The sequence below is a fragment of the Coregonus clupeaformis genome, chromosome 19 (assembly GCF_020615455.1).
Source record: "Coregonus clupeaformis isolate EN_2021a chromosome 19, ASM2061545v1, whole genome shotgun sequence".
NCBI classification, from domain to species: domain Eukaryota; kingdom Metazoa; phylum Chordata; class Actinopteri; order Salmoniformes; family Salmonidae; genus Coregonus; species Coregonus clupeaformis.
Window position 1 is genome coordinate 35,196,049 of NC_059210.1, and position 22,418 is coordinate 35,218,466.

Genomic DNA, 22,418 nt, shown 5'->3' on the forward strand with positions numbered 1-22,418 from the left:
TCCCTTCTTTGCCTTGATGTGCCCTCCCAAGAGTTTCCACTAGGTGGTGCAAATACATTCTTCTTTATGTGCAGTGACAGGACAATTACAGTACACCGTTTTATAGGAGGAAAGATAACTACTACTGGCAATAGGCCTATACAAATATTAGTTAATATTAGATATCTAAAGTCAAATGTTAAACTTTCACTCCAGAGAATTTGGATATTTAAACAAGTTTAAAATGAGGAGTTTCATGAGAACCTTTGGGGTTTTATGCACTGTTCTGCGTAATGCACTGGATGCATTTACGTTTTTACACTGTAGCTTTTTAAATTTTCCTATTGATGTTTAATTAAGGTTGGTGTACATATTCTTGAGGTGATCATGAGAAATGATTGAGAAACTGCTGTGTGAGCCTGTGGCCCTCCTGACTGTTGAAACCCACGTCGTGCAATACGAAATCACCATTCAATACGAAATCACCATTCACCACACTTCCGTCTGTAAACTCAGCTCATCTCTCACCCTCAAATACTCAGAGGTTACGCATTATGAAACGTTTCCCTACTGTTTGTTGTTGACCTACTGTATGTTCTATAGAAAGTGGTTAATGTAATGCTGTCATAATGTCTATCTGTGATGTTTCTATCATAGGAGCTGGAAAAGGTTTGCAGTCATTGGGACGGCAGTTTTATATGAGGCGATTTGCCCTTTTTGGAAATATGTGGTTATATATACTGTATTCATGGGCCCCGTCCAGAAACAACCTCTACTCACCAGATCAGAAAGAATTGTATTGGTAAAAGCAATATGGTAGTTGCTCTACCTAATTATCTGATAGTGATATGCTAGGTGGAATTTTTGCCAAATCTACACAAATATCTATAAAGACCAAGGGAATAAGGGATGTTTCTGGATATAGGTCATAGATTTAAAGACCAGCTGTGATTTAATTTAAAGCCACTATCCTGATATTGTTGTACTGTCTTTGTATCATAATGTACAATGCTTATACCGAAAATAGTCTTCCTCAGAGTTTCAGGAAGTTTTATGGAGTGGTGTAGGAATTTTGTTACAATGCTGTGTGATACACTATGCGATGCTTGCTGGTACAATGCAAAGGAGGGAAAGGTAAAGATTGACTATTTGTATCCTTCCATCTGTCGATACTGGGATTAAAGATGTTGCACTCTTTTCTCTCTAGAAGTGTCTGTGAGCTTCTCTGTTTCACTATTTGCCCACCATGTCCATAGTGTTGATTGAGACAAAAGCACAAACCTTTGTGCAATTAGGCTACACTAACTGGGATAAAATACTTCAACAAAAGATTCATTGAAACACGCAAAAAATTGTACCATTTGGTAACCAGGTAGTTAGTTAGTCTGTGTTGAATTCTTTGAAGTACCAGAAAGTATCATTTGTAAATTCCTCATGAACATCAGCTAAAACAGGACAAGGGTAGGACTGTTTATTGTTAACCCTTTCACAAAGGCTCATTGTTACTTTGTTCTGAGAGAAACAGCATTTTTAAGGTATTTTGATGGAGCAATGTCCCTGGACATGTGGGCAAACCTCAGTGCTCTATGGGCCTCTAGGCCATGTTGCTGAGTCAGGGGTTAGTACAATGTAGCGACAGGTATAAAAAGGAAGGTTTTAAACAGGTAGGATATCAGTTCCACAGCAAGAGCAGAAGCAGCAGCACAGAGAGACAAAATGACCTCCACCGGCATGAACATGAACAGCAAAGTATATTTTAGTGCAAATATAAACATACATTTTCCTAGTGTCAGAGCACAAGACAACCTTAATTGCAGAAACCTGATTACTAGTGGGATTGGGTAGGGCCCAAAATGTAGCAATGTGTTTTTGTAAGTTTGAATGGTTATTTAAAATGATTCCTGCTTATTTTCAGATCACCTTCTACGAGGACAGGAACTTCCAGGGTCGTTCCTATGAGTGTATGAGCAACTGCCCTGACATGTCCTCCTACCTGAGCCGCTGCCAGTCCTGCAGGGTTGAGAGCGGCTGCTTCATGGTCTATGACCGCCCCAACTACATGGGAAGCCAGTGGTTCATGAGGAGGGGAGAGTACTCTGACTACCAGCGCATGATGGGAATGAACGACATCAGGTCCTGTCGCATGATCCCCATGGTAAACCCAATAACATTTAGTTTGTAGCCTTTTACAGCGTTGATTTTTGAGATACACCTGTGTCCATTCCTCAATATGTCTACAATCTATGATACTACATTACACATTTTTTAGGAAGTTCCTGAGCTGTGCAGATGTCTCACTAAAACATGTTGTTCATCATATTACAGCACAGAGGACCTTACAGGATGAGGATCTACGAGAGGGAGAACTTCGGAGGTCAGATGCACGAGATGATGGACGACTGTGACGACGTCATGGGTCGTTACCGCATGAGCAACTGCATGTCCTGCAACGTTATGGACGGCCACTGGCTCATGTATGAGCAACCCCAGTACAGAGGCAGGATGATGTACATGAGGCCTGGAGAGTACAGAAACTTCAATCAGATGAGCATGGGCTCTATGGGCATGAGATTCATGAGCATGAGGCGTATCAACGAGTCCTGTTACTAGATATTGCTTTACTGATGTAAACAAGAGAAGCCATTGAATAAAATTTATTTAAAAAAAGAAGCATTTCTTGCACGTTTCTTGTTTATTCTTTACCCAAACACCTTGACAGGCCATACTGAAAACATGCAAATATGTCATTTACCTACCAATTCTTAATGGCCCAAGAAATATATAAAACACTAAAACATATTATACTAAAATCCAAATGTGGTTTATTTTACTGTTCCTAAAGTCTGATTTCCAGTGTCTTTTCACAAAAAATAAATATATGCATGTTACAATAATGATTCCAGTGTCTGTGCCAATAACTTAAGGTTACTTTCGTAACCCAGGTTCTCTGATAATATGAGTGAGATGTATCACATATGGGGATTCGCTGAAGGTGGATCACTATGAAGATAAAGGCGAAAGAAACGCACACCTATTTAGGCGAGGTGCTGGTGAAGAGAACTTGTCTGTCAAAACGTTGGTTATTAAGATATTAAATTATTGCATCTGAGCTCCTAGAGTGTGCGGCTTTCCTTTTCTTTTTGAAGGATCACTATGAAGAACTAATCACACAAGAGACAGAGGTCGAGTGGCAAATGAGATGAGCCCTCCCTCCTTATAAGGTGCCACTCGCCCGCCCTCTGGTCATTCTCAAGCATGCCTCTATTATAATATAATAATATGCCATTTAGCAGACGCTTTTATCCAAAGCGACTTACAGTCATGCGTGCATACATTTTTGTGTATGGGTGGTCCCGGGGATCGAACCCACTACCTTTGCATTACAAGCGCCGTGCTCTACCAGCTGAGCTACAGAGGACCACGTCAACTATCCTTGCGCTCTTGTAAGCAGGGAAATGCGGTGCTATATCTCAGTCATATTATCAGAGAACCGGGGTTACAAATACCCGTTTTGATGTATCACATATGGGGATATGGCCAGGGTAATCCCATCTGCATTACCCCTCAGAGGCTCTGACACTGTGGATAGTATGCGCCAACGAAGGTGCGTTGATGTCCAGTCAGTAAAACCTCATAATCGTATGAGGGGCGGCCCGACATGTCGCACTGTAAATCTCTTGCAAAGAGTGCCTGTGAAGAGGGCCCTCCGGGGGCTATAAACCCTTGCTATTATAGGTAAATATAAAAGCCTCCACTATCCAAAGGGAGGCAGGAAAAACGGAGGCAGAAATGGAGGCAGTAAAAAACCACTATTGACAGGAGCTGAGGTCATACGTTCAGCAGCATTAACCTCACGGTACGCCTGAGAACGGTTAAATAGGAAGACAGAATTCTAGTCGTGCTGAGGAGAGCTTCAGGAGCCATACTGATTCTTCAGCAATGAAGAGAGGTAAAAATGACCAGTGTTCTTCTTCGATGGGGTTTAACGGCGGTTAGCATCCAATGTTAATGATGCATTACCGCCACCAGCTGGACAGGGTTTTGAATAAGAAACAAAAAAAACATTGTGGGAAAGAGGGAAAACGAGATCATACAAAATACAAAATTAAACACGTCAACTAACAAAACCCATCCCACTTCTTCAATCACAGTCCACTCCAAAATACATCCCTACACAGGCTCAGGGGCCTGTGATGGCGGAACATTCACCGACAGGATTTCTTGCACGGCCTCGGCTGTAAAATCACGAAGACCCCAAAAACGTTCAGCTGCATTCACAATGATTCCAATTTTCTTAGACTTCTTCTCCGCGTGTGCCGTACAGTTTATGACCATTGCAATAAATAATACAAAGTCCACCTTTTTAGCATGGAACATTTCACTATCCCTCGGTTGATGGGAAACCTTCACTGGTCGTGGTGGCTCTGCTACCATCGTTTCATCCCCGCCACTGATTCCTTCCAATCTTCTCACCGCCTCCAGATAGGAGACATGGTGGACACTCCTTACCCTTGCCACCTCATTCTCCTTCACCCTAACAGGGCAGTCCAATAATTCAGGTGCATGTTCACCTCCAGTTGCAGCATTTCACTTCTTCTGTACACACTTGATACTTGACCAAATCTTTTACATGTATGACACTGAAGGGGCTTGTGCACAAAAGCTCTTACAGGGTATCTCATGAATCCTAACTTTATATCATCAAAGAACAGTAGCATGGATGAAGTTAATTAATTTTCTCCATCCACCATACAGGTCAGTCAACGTGCACCAACCACTCCATCGATGTCGTCAGTAATATCTACTGCCTTTATTTCTTGCGCCAGAAATAACTCCCTTGATAGGCGCCCTGCTATGAAAACCCATACAGGAAACATTCCACTCCGATATCTTTTTTAGTCTTAAAACACGCTTCTTCTGCTCCGCGGACACACAAAACATCTAAATAAGACCACTTCTTGTGACTCTCACCAACTCAACACTTTCCTCCAACACACTCCAGATTTTACTCGAGACGTTAAACGGATTTCCCAAGTGACATTGATCCAAAACCCTAAAAACAAGTCTAGTGGTTTGCTATTTTCCACCACAGCTTTATTCTGTTTCCCCTCTTCTTTGCCACGGTAACCCACTCATTCTCACTTTCTGTACTATTAGCTTCGGCCGACTCACTAGCAGTTTCAAACAAAACCTCAGTTTCCACCATCTTCTCTGCATTTCCTCTCCCCTCTCTTTCTTCTTCTTCCTCTACATCCGGCTTCTTGTCAGCACTTAAGATATCAGAATGACCAGAGGCCGGTGAGTGGCGCCTTATAAGGAGGGAGGGCTCACCTCATTCGCCACTCGACCTGTCTGTCTCCGACAGGCATTGTGTGATTGGTTCTTCGTAGTGATCCACCTCCAGTGAATCCCCATATGTGATACATCTAAACAAGTTTTTGAAAGTGAACAGATTTATAGAGACATGACTCATCTGTAAACATGAAATAACGGAAGGAGAACTGAGAGATGAACGTATCATTAAAGTAGATCATGTACACTGGTTTTTACAGCTCAAGAGTGGAATGGAAAGGGAAGGTCAGTATACTAAAACTAGCAATAGTTACTGGTTACCTTGGATTTAGACACTATGCTATGTGGTGGCAGGGAGAAAGGCACCCAGTTGATACTTAAAATGAATACTGTTTTCTTGGAAATAATACTGTAACTTACTATTCTAATGAGTTTAAAATCAGAATGCAGACATGTTACTGGCTGAACACTTAGAAAGCTCTATCTTGAGGATCTCCAGAGATATGTAGATGGAAAGGTAAAATGATAAAATATAAAAAACCCAGAAGCATAATGCGAAAAGGTTTACAATGACACAACATGGTAGGTTAACAATCAAAAGGCACACACCGTCGTGCTTCTACTAATCATTCTAGAGTAGCAATTTATTTCTACATATTACTCTGATATTGACTGGAACTTGTAATGCAAGTATTAAGGTTTCAGTGCATTTTCCTCATTCAAAGTCATTCAATGATCAGGACATGATTTAGATCCCATTGGAATGGACAAGACCTTCACTTTAATACAGAGATTAATGCACCTCCCTATGTTACGATTACGATTTTAAGATGGCTTTTGTTCAACTACACTTACTATGTGAGTGTTTTAATACTTAAAAATCACATTATTATCAGCAGAGGATTTTCAGACTGGGAGTACTTTACATGCTATGGATTGTTTTCTTAAAAGGTGCCAAATTCGTAAACATCTGTAAAAAACCTTGTTGACTGTCATATCTACACATGATGTCCCAAAAATATCATATTACAATAATAATACTTACAATGTACAAATTAGTTATTCCTGTCCTATAAACAAGTCAAAAAGTACAAAATATCTACAAGATAATTACACGGACCAAAGGCATTGATTTGTTTTGATGTTTCTGTCTCTGTGGGCAAACACAGCTGGGCACTTAGTGAGGTCTTACTGATTCATGAGGTCAACGTCACATCATGGCACATCTGGTGATAGAAAAGTCTTCAATCCCAACCTGCTGTCTGATGCCACCTGCACTGAATAACTACAGACAGCGCCACTTGGTGGCTATGCCGTGAAGTGCATTGTTTTGTTTTTCCAACTCACTGCTGCGTGCTGGGACATGTAGTTCTCAGGCCCTCTCCTGTGGGATTTAGTCTGACACTTTCTTCCCTTTTTGTCTTGGGCAGGCAACTGTCTGTGGTAACACTGGTTTCCATATGAGCTTAGGGGTCCTGTGGCCTATTGGATGGTCATAGTGACCCTTGAATCCCACATATGGTATGAGCGCAGTAGCTCTCTTCCTTGGTTGTCTACCTGGAATTCCATCCAGGTCAGATTGAGGTTTCGTTGCTACCACTGTTGAGAGAGACAGAGAGAGTTGCTAAAGTCAGAAAGTGATTGACGTATTATCCAACATATCTGTTAGACATGCAACATAGCTGCCAGTATCTCGTGACCACTCACTCTGAGTCCGAGTCTTGGGCGTGTTGAACCCCGTTGACACCATTGACCAATGGCGACATCGTCGTCCTCGACGTTGTCATGACAACCCCGTTGCGCAGGTCCCGTGGAGACAACGGAGGACGTGGAGGCACGGGTGGGCGAGGTGGGGTTTTGATAAGGACCCCGTTTCCCACGGTTACAGTGCAGAGACGGGGGGCGACGGGAGATGGGGGGACAGGGACTGGGGTAGTTCTGGGGGAGATGGTGGGGGGGTTGTAGTCGCTCAATTTTTCCCGCAGGCGATTCTTCATATTCTTGTCAGTCAGCGGAGGACGGTAGGTGATCTTGTTTTTCAGAATGCCTGACAGAGGATGCAAACACACAGAGGGTGAATGTGCAAACCACAGTCAGTCATGCAAGCAAACACAAACAGAGACACACACAACTTATTTGGATAGCAAAACATGACGCAGAATGTTGACATGTTGATTCAATCACACATTTCATTTGATTTGGGACATTCCTGACCAAGGTTAATTATAAAGGGCCTGAATGGTCAGATTGGAGTCTGTCTCTCTTTCTCACCCCTTCTCTTCTCTGTCTGGTTGCTGTCAGGTGAGCTGGGAGGGGCACTACCGTTCTGGTAGGGGGACTGCCCATTGACTTTTTTGTCCTGGTGGAGCTTCACGTTGACCTTGGTCTCCATACGTAGTGTCTCCAACCCGCAGGGCTCCTCACTCTCACTGACTGTCGGTGGCTCAACTGGCCAGTAAGGCTTCATGTGATTGGCCACCGTATCCACTACAAAAGTAGAAAAATAAACAGTTTATATGAGATTCGCCCAAAAATGAATGATAGATTTTATGTCATATAGTTCTATTGAAATCCATATGCGTATGTGTGTGTGTGTGTGTTTGAACGTGAGTCCCATTACCTTTGGGTGTGCTGTGCTGGGGCTGTCTCTTGTTGTTCCATCTATGCTTGCGGCTCCCTCTGTCATCATCACTGTCTGAGGAGTGGGACGAGGCGTAGGAGCTACTGTGCTCATCCACCGAGAGCTCGCTGTCCGAATCCGAATCTGTCACCATGGAAACACAGGGGCTATTACTTACTATTGGACATCTGAAGTCTAGGCCCAAGCAGCCAATGGCATGTCAAGTATCGAGATTAGACTAAAACAAATTACATGCAGTTTGCATGCGGTTTGTGCATAAGACTCATACTATCTTTCTTGGAACGCTTGCGGATGAAGATGGAGGAGTCTCCCTCTCCACGGTAACTATTTTTGGCTGAGCGGGAGGATGTAGTGTGCTTTTGCCCTGAGTCATTCCTGTACGAAGAAAGAAACATGATGAGTATATAAATAATCATTTGAATATGAATGACAATTCTGTTCCAGTAGAACTAAGGTTGCAACATTCCAGTAAACTTCCCAAAATTCCCAGGTTTTCCCAAAATACCGGTTGGAATATTCCTGGAATCAGGGGGGAATAAGCAGGAAATCAAGAATCCTTCAACAGGGCTTTCTTAGAAAGCTGGGAATTTTGGGAAGGTTACTGGAGCTTTGCAAGCCTAATTAAAACCCAGTTTCAGTACAACCCAACTGCCACCCAGTGAGTTACCTGTCCTGGCTGCTGCTGAGGCTGTGGGCTGATCTGACCGTGCTGTCCAGGGAGGCAGTGGACTCTCCAATGGCCGTGCGGTACAGACCGTCCTCCTCCGTGAACGAGTACTTACCGTTTAAAGAACGCTGGGGGCAACAAAGAGGTAGAATGTGGATTGAATCGTCACCATCAGCAGCATCAGATAAGGTTTATGTGATCCCCTTTTGGATTAATATCTAATATCTATCCCCGTAAGGTCAAAGGGCCCGGGGCTGGGTTTCTACTAAGCTAACATATGGAATTGTTTTAAGAAGGTCATACCAAAGATCATTTAGCTATTTGATTTAGAATTTTAGGACCCCTGTAGGTATGAACTGTTGCCCTTAGAACAGCCTGAATTAATTGGGGGAAGGACTATACAAGGTGTCGAAAGCGTTCCACAGGGATGCTGGCCCATGTTGACTCCAATGCTTCCCACAGTTCTGTGAAGTTGGCTGGATGTGGTGGACCATTCTTGATACACACGGGAAACTGTTGTTGAGTGTGAAAAAGACAGCAGTGTTGCAGTTCTTGAAACAAACCGGTGCGCCTGGCACCTACTACCATACCCCGTTCAAAGGCACGTAAATCTTTTGTCTAGCCCATTCACCCTCTGAATGGCACACATATACAATCCATGTCTCAATTGTCTCAAGGCTTAAAAATTCTTCTTTACGTGTCTCCTACCCTTCATCTCCACTGATTGAATTGAAAGTGACATCAATAAGGGACCATAGCTTCGAACTGGATTCACCTGGTCAGTCTATGTCATGGAAAGAGCAGGTGTTCTTAATGTTTTGTACACTCAGTACTGTCATTCATTTTTCAAACTGATACCGGGCTACCTTCAGACGAGTCTTGTGAGGCTTGTGGGCTTCCTAGAGCAAAACAACTGACATGTCCATGTTCGTGGGAGTCTCACCTTTCGATGGTGGGGTATTATATTAGTGTGTAGACCAAACTATTCGGATGCTACAGACAGAAGTTGGCAGATCGGCAGTACGGAGAACACAATCGTGTTCGTGAGAGTCTCATCTTTCCATAGAGGGGTCGTATTAGTTTGTAGGCCAAACCATTTGGATGCTACATACGTTTTCGTGAGAAGACTGATTTTCTGGATGTCTCCTGGTCTGACAAACACCGCTGTAGCTCTGCCACCTTCCACCGCGGATGTGGGAGGCCGACATCGGTGGATGCGGTGGATTGAGACACAGCCCGTGCAAAAAACAGACAGATTTTGATGGGACATTTGTATTATGCTAATTAGAGTATTGCGGTGGTGTGGACATCGACCGGGGATTTTAATGTACACAGGTTTAGTACACTTAGATATTGACTTATGTGTACATACTGTGAGTAAAGTGGTGCGGGTGGCAGTAGAATCTTCCACTATGGACTTCTTCCCTGTGAGGACGTTCTTCAGGTTGATCCTCACTTCCTTATTGAAAATACAGTGGAAGAAGAAGATGCACACACCCTGAGAGAGAGAGAGGGAGAGAGAGAGAGAGAGCGACAAAACGAGAGAGCGAGAGAGAATTGCAAATCAGATAAATAGAGCCGATGTATTTGAGACATCTCAGGGGTTTTGAAGTACTTTTTGTGACAAGACAAAAACACAAATACCTGGAGGCAGCTGAAGATGGCAAAGAGGTAGTGGAAGGAGAGTATATCACTATTGACTGCCATGAGGCCCAGCAGCCAGGTAGCACTGATGAGTAACAGGAGGAGGAAGGCTATGCGTAGAGAAGAGCTGAAGAGGAGAGGTTGTTATTTTTGAATGGAATCCAGCCAACATGTTATGCTATGTGCAAACTGTTTTCTAACCCTATCCTGTTTCGAAGTACTCACATTGCTCCAGACATCTCAAATGTCCACTGTCTCTTTCCGCACGAGGCCTTGGCTGCCAGGAAGAATAAAGTAATGTTGACCTAAGGGAGATACATGAGATGGAGATGAATAACAGAATCCACGAGCCATAACCAATACAGTATAGTACAACAAATAAAGAGTGCCTACACTCACTAGAACTACTATAGCGATGGGCCCAGCGATACTCCAGATGAGTGTGTCGTGGACAGAAAGCCAACAGAAGTCTGGGTTACCATAACCCTGAGGATCCAACCCTACTGCCAGGCCTACAAGAGAGGAAAACATACACAGTTAGTCAATTCCATTTGAATTCCTGTTAATTCAGGAAGTACACTGAAATTCCAATTCTCTTCAATGCTTTCAATGAGGAGAATTTGGAATTCGAATTTGTTTTAGTTTCTGAATTGACTGGAATTTTTATGGAATTGACACCAACCCTGGCTTGCAGAGTACAGTGCCTTCAGAAAGTATTCATACCCCTTGACTTATTTTTTCTTAAATCTACACACAATACCCCACAATGACGGTGAAAACATATTTTCATAAATCTTTGCTGATTTATTGAAAATAAAATACAAATATATCTTATTTACATAAGTATTCACCCCCCCGAGTCAATACATGTTAGAATCACCTTTGGCAGGGATTACAGCTGTGAGTCTTTCTGGGTAAGTCTCTAAGAGATTTCCACACCTGGATTGTACAATATTTGCACATTATTCTTTAAACAATTCTTAAAGTTCTGTCAAGTTGGTTGTTGATTATTGCTAGACAGCCATTTTCAAGTCTTGCCATAGATTTTCAAGCCGATTTAAGTCAAAACTGTAACTAGACAACTCAGGAACATTCAATGTCGTCTTGGTAAGTAACTCCAGTGTATATTTGGCCTGTTTTAGGTAATGGTCCTGCTGCAAGGTGTCTGCTGAAAGGTGTCTCCCAGTGTATGTTGGAAAGCAGACTGAACCAGGTTTTCCTATAGGATTTTGCATGTGCTTAGCTCTATTCCGTTAATTTTTATCCTAAAAAACTCCCTAGTCCTTGCCGATGACAAGCATTCCCATAACATGATGCAGCCACCACCATGCTTGAAAATATGTAGTGGTACTCAGCGATGTGTTGTGTTGGATTTGCCTCAAACACTTTGTATTCAGGACAAAGAGATGATTTCTTTGCCACATTTTTTGCAGTTTTACTTTAGTACCTTATTGCAAACAGGATGCATGTTTTGGAATATTTTTTATTCTGTAGAGGCTCCCTTCTTTCACTCTGTCATTTAGGTTAGTTAGTATTGTAGAGTAACTACAATGTTGTTGATCCATCCTCAGTTTTCTCCTATCACAGCCATTAAACTGTAACTGTTTTAAAGTCACCATTGGCCTCATGGTGAAATCCCTGAGCGGTTTACGTCCTCTCCAGCAACTGAGTTAGGAAGGATGCCTGTATCTTTGTAGTGACTGGGTGTATTGATAGGGCAATTAATAACTTCACCATGCTCAATGGGATATTCAATGTCCGTTCATTATGGGGTATTGTGTGTAGGCCAGTGACACAAAATCTCAATTTAATCAATGTTTAATTCAGGCTGTAACACAACAAAATGTGGAAAAAGTCAAGGGGTGTGATTACTTTCTGTATGTTGTTTCCATGCATCTGTGTCCCTCTCTGTCTTTGTGTGCATAAATGAGCGGGAATGTATTTGTTTGCATGCATGTATGTCTGTGTGTGTGTTGTTGGGCGAGGGGGGAGTGTGTTTGAGAGAGAGAGTGTGTGTATGTGTCTCACTCACTGGTGATAATGGCAGGAATGCCCCAGCCAATGGCATAGTAGAATCTCATGTGGCCATGGTTGATGTTGCGGACCTCAGTCAGCATGCGGTAGATGTGAAGTCCCTCCACAAACATCCAGGCAAATGTACACATGTAGGAGTAGTGCAGCAGGATGGCTACCACTGTACACATGAACTGAGGGACAGAGAGGTTGGGAAAGATGATTAAAGCCCCCGTTTTAAAAGATAACTGTGCTAATTGTCAGTTGGGCTGTCTGTGAAGTAAGTCTGGTTCAGTAACTTCTAATCTATAACAACAGAACACAATGCAATCGCTAAGGCCAATTCCACACATTGCCAGACAGAAACAGAACTATTATTATCCAAGATAAAGCCACTAAGATGCTCAGGCACAGCCAATACAGTCACTACTCACTACCATAAAAGACAAATGCATTTCAAAGTTGTGGAGGGGTGAGGAGCCATAAGGCTAGCTCTGTAGCCTTCCTCTTGGAAATCCCTCCATTTTTCGACAAATTAAGTTCCCCTCCACACAATGCTGTAAACCCATGTATTACAGTAGAGACTTTTAATACGTTTTAGCCTGCAGGTATATCAGAGAGTCTATAATAAAGCAATAAGACAAAATATAGTGTTTTTGGGGTGCGCCTCAGGGTTGTTTGCTAGGCCCTCACCACATTCTCAGTCTGGTTGATTCCGAAGAGGAAGACAAGCTCGGAGAGGAAGATGGACACCACCAGGTTTTTGTGGATGCTGTGGAGGTTGGAGCGGAGCTTCCGGAGGATGGCCAGCAGGAGGAAGGTGATGAGAAGTGCCATTAGCGAGGCTGACACAGTGGTGTAGGTGATGATCTTCAGGGGCAGGACCTCCCCATGCTGAGGATGTAAACACAGACCAGAGGTAAGATCAAATATTCAAAGTAATAAAATAACAATCTAAAAGCTGCCCTAGTGTGTGTGGTAGAGGGCTCAGGGCGGTACCTCTCTCTTGGAGATGTCCATGAGCACAGCAGAGCTGGACATGTGACTGCACTGGCAGCTGATGTGAGTGCTGTTCCTGAACACAAGCTCACACCCCTTGGCAGACCAGCCTCCAGTTCCATGAACCCTGGACCCAAAATAGAGATCGTTGGGTATGATTTATTTCCTTTTCAACAGAATCTAGCTAAACTCCATTCTAAACCTATGATATGAATAAGAGTATTGATAGCTATACTCATCCTTACGCGATGGAATGATTCCAGTAGACACAGACAGGTTTGGTCCTCTCCTCTGTCTCCAGGAGTCTGTATTCCAGTGTGATGGGTTGTGCAAGAGGAATGGTCAAGGGCACCCTCTCACTGTAAACCACCATGCTCACAATTGGGGTGTTGATGATGGGCCGGTTAGGGAGTCTAAACACACATTCACATACACAGATGACACATGTGTTTACATTGACTGTAGTCATCCAAAATACATTCTTATTGAGAGTGACTTACCATAAGGGCCTAGCTACAACAGTGAGGCAGGACAACAGCATAAAAACATCTTTCACAATATAAACTAGTCCAAAACAAAGGACATACAGTACTAACAGCACCAACAGCATGATAGAATTGAACCTCCTTGTAGACACACAACCGCATAAATGCACACACATTCTATACAAGGGAACTGTCAAGATCTTGTAAGACCCAGAGAGAACAGTTGAAATATTAGACCTAAATATTTGGACATACAACCTGTGCATAAATTTACTACTGGCAATTATTTAATTGGTGTTTATATGTTATGTGTATGGCGAAGCACATCACATATTGTATACATGGCACTGTGTAAGATCTTTGAATTATACATTAGACAGCATATGTTAAAGACAACCAACTTGTTTTATGTAGTAAGAGTGAGGAGGAAATGTAAAAAGTACCTCAGGCTCCTACGATCAAGGTCGTAGTTTTCAGGCAGGAGCTGTCCCAGGGTCCTATAGATGATCACCACAGCAACAGGGAGAGGGCCTGGGACCTCAGCGTGACGCTTCTTCTTGGCAGACGCCTGGTGACCGACAGTGGAGGATTCAGTGGACTCTGGACTCTGGACAGGAGAGGCGTCTGTGGCTGTTGCTATGGGGTCGTCTGTGGCTGTTGCTATGGGGTCATCTGTGGCTGTTGCGTCTGTGGTTGGTGCTATGGAGACTGCTGTAATGATTGAAAACGATATCATGACAATACATTAATAAATTAATGAAATCAATCAATCACACACACATAAAAACACTACCAGACTGGTTGAAGAACTTGACAAACTGTTTACGCAGTACAACAGCTCAGACTTCACTCAAGGACTATTTACGTTATGAAGGCTCCATAATGAACCACACAATGTCCATGCCGTATCCACTCCTTTAAGCCTACCTTTAACCTCCTCTGGCTGCTCTTGCTGTGTTGGGAACTCTGGGAAGCGGACGGAGGATTCCATCTCTTTGGGATAGGCCTGGATCTCTTGGAAACGCGGGATGTTTGTCCATTCTGGATTGGACGGGTCCAAGTAATCCACAGAAACAACTGGGAGCACAGAGAGAGAAGGAGAATGGTTGTTAATTATGCTTGTCACACACAAGAGTGGTACAGTAGGTTGTCTTTTATATGCACAATGTAACATTACTTTGCATTAATTAGTCATGCAAATCAGGTTACTGCAATGAAATAATTGTGTCATTGCACTGCAGGTGGACTCACTCATGTTTTCTGTGACAACAGTGAAGGGTTTCAGGTAGGTCTTCCTCATGTTTTGTGCCAGTGTTTGGGCGTACTCCTCAAAGCTATGCAGAAGTAGGGCCGTGCCATCTTCGAAACGCTGGATCTGCTCCCAGTGCCCCCTGTTAGCAGGGTCCAGGATGGCACTGCCCGCTCGGACGATGTTCTAGAATATTTACACATATTAGTCATACACCTACATCATTATATACTATGCAATACTCTGTATTCACCAATGCCATACCGTGCCATACCGATTAGTATGGTATCATTCCAGCATACATCAGTGACAAACAGAATCCATAATCTGTATCATATAGCCCAAATTAAGCATGTGAAATCAATGCCAACAGAACAGAGAGAAAGAAGGAAAGAAAACAAAAGAAGGAAAGGCGAGCTGCCCTATAAAGGAAGGGGGGTCACTGTACAGACATTATCTCTTAACATCACCTGTGCAATCTGGCCCCACGCCCAGCCACCCCTGGGGAACTACTACTCCCAAGTCACCCATTGGTCCAATCACTCAGAAAACTCCACTCTGATTGGTCCTTGACCCCCTAAACCCTTCCAGCTGCACCTTCTGGTATCTAACACACACTAATGCCATGGGGTTGGTGCCAAGAATGCACACAGTTAGCCATTAGCGCCCAGCATGGTCATGGCCTTAATAAAGTTAATAGAGAACATGCTAATCATTGCACTGTATTACTTATACATAATAGACTCCGGATCATATTCCCTATAGGGAGAGAAATATCCAACTGGGAAAACAGGCTCTTAGGAAACCTGTACCAGCTATAAGCAGGATTTGGGGAAACTATTAGTTACTTAAAGCTAGCAGGATCCTTAAGCAGTTGAGCTATGTTACTGAACAATGTGGGTCATTCTTTCAACTCTGAGAGAGTCTCTGAAACTGTGCTGTGAGAGAAAATTAGGGTGGATGTATGATAGAGAACTTGAGGGTATTTGAGGGTATATTTCTATGAGTTCATATGAGTTCCTGATGTCATCGAAAAGAGTTGGGTTGCTGAGGCCAAAGAATTGCTATCCTGTCTATCTTCTTATTTCACCTTCAACATCATTTTGAGAGCTGAGGAAGTGCAACACATGGCACTTAGCATTCAACACTAGTTGAAGCATTTTTCCAGCGACCCACCTCATGGAAGTGGATGTCTCTTGTGGCGGCCATGTCGAAGCCCAGCTGCTGGCTCTCGTACTGCAGCAGGCGGGTCAGGAGGCTGTAGGCCGTCTTCACGTCGTTGCCCTGGAGGGCCGCTGTGCGGTTGGTGGCACTCCTCAGCATGCTGGCCATCCCCTTTGACCTCTCTCCATCCATCCTGGAGCTATTGAGGTGCAGCTCCTCATCCTGAAGGTCAGAGGTCAGGGAGAGATCAGACAGGTGTCTCAATGGTAAAGGAGGGTTTTAATCTTGGTTAAATCAAAGCATACCTCTTTTTTCAGCTGAGAGAAGGCGAGAGAGGTGCAGTTGAAGAGATCGGGAGGCAGCCAGCCGTTCTCGTCGCTGCAGTGGCGGATGGCCGTGCCTAATGGGGAGGAGCGAGGGTAAAACAGGGATCGAGGGGAGGAAAAAGAACGGAGGAGAGAAGGGTAAGGAAGAGGAGTTGTCACGACTTCCTCCGAAGCTGCCTCCTCGACTTGTTCGGGCAGGCTCCGGCGTTCGTCGTCACCGGCCTTCTAGCCCCTGCCGCTCCTCATCTCATCACTCCATTTGTTTTGTCTTGTTTATTACACACACCTGGTTCATATCCCCTCATTAGTACCTGTATAAGTGTTCCCTCTGCCCCCTTGTCTTTGTGTGTGATTGTTTATTGTGGAGGTTAGTTTAGCTCGGTGGAGCTCCTTGTATTTTGTTTTCGCCTGGATATTTCACCCGTGTGCCATGTTGTTTCCCAGTGCACCTGATTACACACTGGAGTGTTTGACGCATTGCTGCATACCACTGTGTTTTCGGAATAAACCCTTTTATTCTGTGATTTACCCTCCTGCGCTTGACTCCTACAAAATCACTCGACACAGGAGTAAACTGATCGTGAAGATTCTCTGTTGAACTCTATTGCCTCTTAGCTGTCACAGTGGGGAAATCAACAACAACAACCACAGCATAAACATTATAAAGTCTGGTAAAATTCCAGTAAAATGTATGTATTTCCAATACATTTTCACCTTCTAAAAAGGGTTGTTGTGCTTACCAGTGGATCCTTTGGGACACTTCATGGCAGCAGGTTGTCCAAACTGGGTCGTTGGCCACCAGATCCCTGCATCAAAGGCTTTGGGACAGCCCTCATACACAACTAGTGCAGTGATGAGAACAACCAAGAATAAACTATCTTAGATCAGAAATTGAATGAGTTAGTAAGATGCTATGAGAGCTTACAGGTCATAGATTGCCTTACCCATGCACCCGCTGGAGGTGACCTCAGCAAAGGGGTTGTCACAACGATTGCACTGGCGCCCGATCACGCCTGTCCTGCACTGGCACTGGCCCGTGTGGGGGTGGCAGGAGCGGGACATCGCGCCAAGCTGGAAACACTCACAAGGGTAGCAGGTGTCCCTTCCCCCGGGCCGGTAGTAGTTATCCTGAGGGCAGGAGAGAGCATAAACTGAGCATAGAACACAGGAGGGAATGGGGATAGCTAGCCCACATTGAACTTCGACAGAAAGGACTAAGTATGGTAAATACTTTTCAGTACCTTACAGCGACACTCCCCAGTGGTCTTGTTGCAGTCTCGGTAGAACCCTTTGCTGACATCACAGTTACATGGGCCACAGATAGAGTTCCCCCACCAGCCGCGAGCACAGGGTAGGTTGGCTCTGGAGAACAACAGAACAAGGTGTTAATCCACATAGAACCTAGTTTATCATAGCAAGCAAGGATGCATGAATGGAAACCGTGAGCAAATCATAAGGGACTTGAAATGCTAAGCCAATGCCAAAACTACTATAAAGCTGTTTGACACCAACCAATCCCAAAGCCAAGGGGCAACAACTTACAAAACCAGATTACTGCAGATGTTGATGGAAGGTGCTGAGTGGTACAGTAGGAATTAAGTGGGGTTACTGGGTTAAGTTTGGAAACAATGTGATCGTTTCAAGAACGTGGCACAAACATCAGCACCAACTCACGGTGAGTTAATAAACGGAAACTAAAAAAGCCCCAAACTAAAAACTAGTTAGATCAGTTTCTAGGGCTCTTGGTCCTCACTTGTTCTGGCAGTACTGCCCATAGGAGTTGTGGCCACACTGGCAGCTGTAGCCGTGGGGGGAGCTGGGCTGGCGGACGCAGGTGGACACATGCTGACAGGGGTTCAGGAGACATGCATCCACACAGTCACTCCCGAAGTATCCTGGGAAAAAATTATAACATGAATAGGTACATTTCCTGATGAAAATGTGTGTGCTTGCTGCAGCTTTCTAAAGGTATTTTTTAATGGTAGTGAAAAGTGTCTTGTCTGGGGGGCTTACCGGGGTGGCACACACAGGTGTATGAGCTCCAGTTGTCGGTGCAGCGGCTGTGCTCAGGGCAGGCGTTAGCGGTGCAGGGGTTAGCCACCTCACAACCCTCCTCCACCCGGATCTTCTGACCCTGACGCATGTTAACATTGGCCAGGTTGGTGGAAGTCTCGCCCATCCGCACGCCCTGGCAACACAGGAGAGGGAAGGACCATCAGTGTTGTATTGTCTTAGAATGATTTTGCTTTCCAAAAATGAGTATAATATAGACAAATGGTGTGTGTGTGTGTGAGGCTCACCTGCATGCAGCCCTTGAGTCCGTTCTGGACCGTCCCATCCTTCTTCATCAGGCCCCCCACAAACAGACTCCTCAGCCTGAGGCCTGGCAGCTCATTGCCTATCTCCACTGACCTCTGTGAAAGGCACCCACCCATAAAACACTATTACAGAGACCATGTGTATTTGTGTATCATATTACAATAGATAATACATACATTGCATTCACAAACACAAGTACAGAACAGAAAACTATAAACAAATACAGTGCTGCCAGTCAGTCAGCGAGTACCTGGAACATGCCGTAGTCCAGTGACACCAGGGCCATGTATTTGATGTCCTTTCCGTCTTTGATACTCTTCAGCTCCACCAGGACGTGGTGCCACTCCCCATCGTTCACCCTGACCTGAGGGAAGTCCAGCAGGGCCACCCGCTTCACCCCCAGGAACACCTGGAAACGCACATGTTTGCCGCTGATCTGGAGTCAGGGAGAGAGGGAAAAAACAGATGGAAGGCAAAGAACCAAGAGAAAGAGAGAGGATGGCAGGAGAGAAAGTGGGGGAAAAGAAAGAGAGAGAGAGAAAGAGAACATGAGGTTTAGTAATTTAATGCCAGCATATTAGCTTAACCTTATAATAGCATTAGCTTAGCCTTTAACCAGCTTTGATAACATGGAGGCCCTATGGGGGTGCCTCAGGGTTCAATTCATGGGCCGACTCTTTTCTCTGTGTATATCAATGATGTCGCTCTTGCTGCTGGTGACTCTCAGATCCACCTCTACGCAGACGACACCATTTTGTATACATCTGGCCCTTCATTGGACACTGTGTTAACAAACCTCCAAACGAGCTTCAATGCCATACAACACTCCTTAAGTAGCCTCCAACTGCTCTTAAACACTAGTAAAACTAAATGCATGCTCTTCAATCGAACGCTGCTGGCACCCGCCCACCCGACTAGAATCACTACTCTCGACCGGTCTGACCTAGAGTATGTGGACAACTACAAATACCTAGGTGTCTGGTTAGACTGTAAACTCTCCTTCCAGACTCACACTAAGAATCTCTAATCCAAAGTTAGATCTAGAATCAGCTTCCTATTTCGTAACAAAGCCTCCTAATTTACAAAATAGCCTCCAACATTCTACTCAGCAAATTGGATGTAGTCTATCACAGTGCCATCCGTTTTGTCTCCAAAGCCTCATATACTACCCACCATTGTGACCAGTACGCTCTTGTTGGCTGGCCCTCACTACATATTCGTCGCCAAACCCACTGGCTCCAGGTCATCTATAAATCACTGCTAGGCAAATCCCTGTCTTATCTTAGCTCACTGGTCACCATAGCAACACCCACCCGTAGTATGCGCTCCAGCAGGGATATCTCACTGGTCATCCCCAAAGCCAACACCTCCTTTGGCCGCCATTCCTTCCAGTTCTCTGCTGCCAATGACTGGAACGAATAGCAAAAATCTCTGAAGCTGGAGACTCTTATCTCCCCTCACTAACTTTAAGCATCAGTTGTCAGAGCAGCTTACCGATCACTGCAGCTGTCCACAGCCCATCTAAAATTAGCCCACCCAACTACCTCATTCCTATATTGTTATTTATTTTTCTCATTTGCACCCCAGTATCTCTATTTGCACATAATCTCTTGCACATCTATTATTCCAGTGTTAATACTAATTGTAATTATTTTGCACTATAGCCTATTTATTGCCTTACCTCCATAACTTGCTACATTTGCACACACTGTATATATATTTTCTGTTGTATTTTTTGACTTTATGTTTTGTTTTACCCCATATGTAACTCTGCGTTGTTGTTTTTATCGCACTGCTTTGCTTTATCTTGGCCAGGTCGCAGTTGTAAATGAGAACTTGTTCTCAACTGGCTTACCTGGTTAAATAAAGGTTAAATAAAAATATATACTGTACTGCCCCGCTCCACTAACCAGGATGTGTATCTTGGAGAAGTCTCCAGCGTTGGCCTGCAGCAGGGTGCCAGAGCTCTGCCTGGTCCTGAACATCAGACCCATGTACCAGGGCACGGCGATGGTTACCTCTGGCTCGCGCCACCACACCAGGGCTTGGCCGTCAAAGTGCTGAGGGGATGGCATGACTGGAGGAAGGGAAACAGATAGGGAGACTTCAGTTGGAGAACCAAATAGATGAAAAGGAATGCAAGTACAATTTTACTTAATCACAAAATGACATTGATAATACCACATGAGAGGCCAGAATGACTAGGCCCGTTCTAGGCCTTGTTCCAAACATCCGGATAAACCCTTACCACAAAGCCATTGCAACATATCCAGGGGCTATCATTGCCTTACAGGTAGCTATTCTGTGTGTTTGGTCTTGAAGAGGATGAGCTCAGAAGTAAAAGTTGTGGATAGAGTCTGTACTTGTTTATCGCTTCCCCTACAATCACAGCTGAGCCTTCTACAGGAAATGGTGATTAATACTTGTGCGTGTGTGTGCTTAAATGGGGATTAATATGGGTGTGATTCACAATCATGCTATTGTTCATTATATATACTGTACATACACACAAATCATCAGTATCACAGTCTCGTAAGAACATACATTTAGGTGGGATTGGGAAACACGCACACTCAGTAATTAGCTGTATTTCATAGCCTGAGACATATGGAGACAACCCCGCCAGGTCATGGGTTGCAACAGCGTTTACACCCACTGTGCCCTTTTTGAGGTACTTCTATGAATTAGTTCAAACTAAGCTTTCTGAAAACATAAAGCCATCAGAGATGTTATTTCCTTTTCCTGCTAACATGACTTGCGTTAGAAAAATGGAAAGCATTGGCTCACATTGTGCCTTATTGTCAACTGGTATGCCACGAGGGGAAGTGTTTTCTGATATACAATGTTCAGACCCCTTGACTTTTTCCACACTTTGTTAGGTCACAGCCTACACACAACACCCCACAATGACAAAGCAAAAACACGTTTTTTGAAATTTTGCTAATTTATTACAAATAAAAAACTGAAATATTACATTTGCATCAATATTCAGACCCTTTACTTAGTACTTTGTTGAAGCACCTTTGGCAGCGATTACAGCCTCAAGTCTTCTTGAGTATGACGCTACAAGCTTGGCACACCTGTATTTGGGGAGTTTCTCCCATTCTTCTCTGCAGATCCTCTCAAGCTCTGTCAGGTTGGATGGGGAGCATCACTGCACAGCTATGTTCAGGTCTCTCCAGATGTCACGCCCTGGCTCTGGGAACTCTTATATGTTGAGCCAGGGTGTTAGTTTCTATGTTTTGTGTTCTATGTTCATGTTCTAGTTCATTTGTTTCTATGTTGGCCAGGGTGGTTCCCAATCAGAGGCAGCTGTGGCTTGTTGTCTCTGATTGGGAACCATACTTAGGCAGCCTGTTTTGCACTTCATTTGTGGGATCTTGTTCCGGAGAGGTTTGTGTTTTGTTAACCTTAGGACTTCACGTATCGTTTTGTTGTTTTGTTATTGTTATAAAGTACTCATTAAAAGATGTACGCATATCACGCTGCGCCTTGGTCTGCTTCTTACGACGATCGTGACAGAAGATCCCACCAAATAAGGACCAAGCAGTGTGTCCAGGAGCAAACGCCGGAGGTAACGCTAGTGGATGTCCTCCTCGGTTGGGGGAAGATCACCGAGGAGGAGGCCGTCCGCTACCGG

At 44.1% G+C, this 22,418-nt stretch overlaps 2 protein-coding genes across 2 annotated transcripts in view; one reads left to right on the forward strand and one right to left on the reverse strand.

The window, feature by feature from the left end:
- The first annotated feature begins 1,652 nt into the window (after positions 1 to 1,652).
- On the forward strand, positions 1,653 to 2,649 carry LOC121532052 (gamma-crystallin M2-like). Its single transcript, XM_041837700.1, has 3 exons — positions 1,653 to 1,728; positions 1,895 to 2,134; positions 2,305 to 2,649. Exons 1-3 carry the CDS (start codon positions 1,696 to 1,698, stop codon positions 2,587 to 2,589), a joined length of 558 nt encoding a protein of 185 aa, XP_041693634.1. The 5' UTR covers positions 1,653 to 1,695; the 3' UTR covers positions 2,590 to 2,649.
- A 3,233-nt stretch (positions 2,650 to 5,882) lies between these two features.
- LOC121532051 (cadherin EGF LAG seven-pass G-type receptor 1-like) overlaps positions 5,883 to 22,418 on the reverse strand; it is a 101,260-nt gene continuing 84,724 nt past the window's right edge. Inside the window, exons 9-35 of the mRNA XM_041837699.2 lie at positions 20,689 to 20,855; positions 19,029 to 19,214; positions 18,760 to 18,873; positions 18,473 to 18,647; positions 18,213 to 18,354; positions 17,701 to 17,821; positions 17,404 to 17,587; positions 17,200 to 17,301; positions 16,439 to 16,533; positions 16,146 to 16,355; positions 14,972 to 15,155; positions 14,648 to 14,797; positions 14,164 to 14,431; positions 13,481 to 13,648; positions 13,236 to 13,362; positions 12,930 to 13,130; positions 12,256 to 12,430; positions 10,623 to 10,735; positions 10,449 to 10,528; positions 10,224 to 10,350; positions 9,952 to 10,077; positions 8,580 to 8,707; positions 8,181 to 8,287; positions 7,892 to 8,035; positions 7,543 to 7,758; positions 6,979 to 7,318; positions 5,883 to 6,870 (exon numbers count right to left, since the gene is read on the reverse strand). Coding sequence (XP_041693633.2) covers positions 6,846 to 6,870; positions 6,979 to 7,318; positions 7,543 to 7,758; positions 7,892 to 8,035; positions 8,181 to 8,287; positions 8,580 to 8,707; positions 9,952 to 10,077; positions 10,224 to 10,350; positions 10,449 to 10,528; positions 10,623 to 10,735; positions 12,256 to 12,430; positions 12,930 to 13,130; positions 13,236 to 13,362; positions 13,481 to 13,648; positions 14,164 to 14,431; positions 14,648 to 14,797; positions 14,972 to 15,155; positions 16,146 to 16,355; positions 16,439 to 16,533; positions 17,200 to 17,301; positions 17,404 to 17,587; positions 17,701 to 17,821; positions 18,213 to 18,354; positions 18,473 to 18,647; positions 18,760 to 18,873; positions 19,029 to 19,214; positions 20,689 to 20,855 — 4,175 coding nt within the window. The 3' untranslated portion in view covers positions 5,883 to 6,845. The remainder of the gene's footprint in view (positions 6,871 to 6,978; positions 7,319 to 7,542; positions 7,759 to 7,891; positions 8,036 to 8,180; positions 8,288 to 8,579; positions 8,708 to 9,951; positions 10,078 to 10,223; positions 10,351 to 10,448; positions 10,529 to 10,622; positions 10,736 to 12,255; positions 12,431 to 12,929; positions 13,131 to 13,235; positions 13,363 to 13,480; positions 13,649 to 14,163; positions 14,432 to 14,647; positions 14,798 to 14,971; positions 15,156 to 16,145; positions 16,356 to 16,438; positions 16,534 to 17,199; positions 17,302 to 17,403; positions 17,588 to 17,700; positions 17,822 to 18,212; positions 18,355 to 18,472; positions 18,648 to 18,759; positions 18,874 to 19,028; positions 19,215 to 20,688; positions 20,856 to 22,418) is intronic.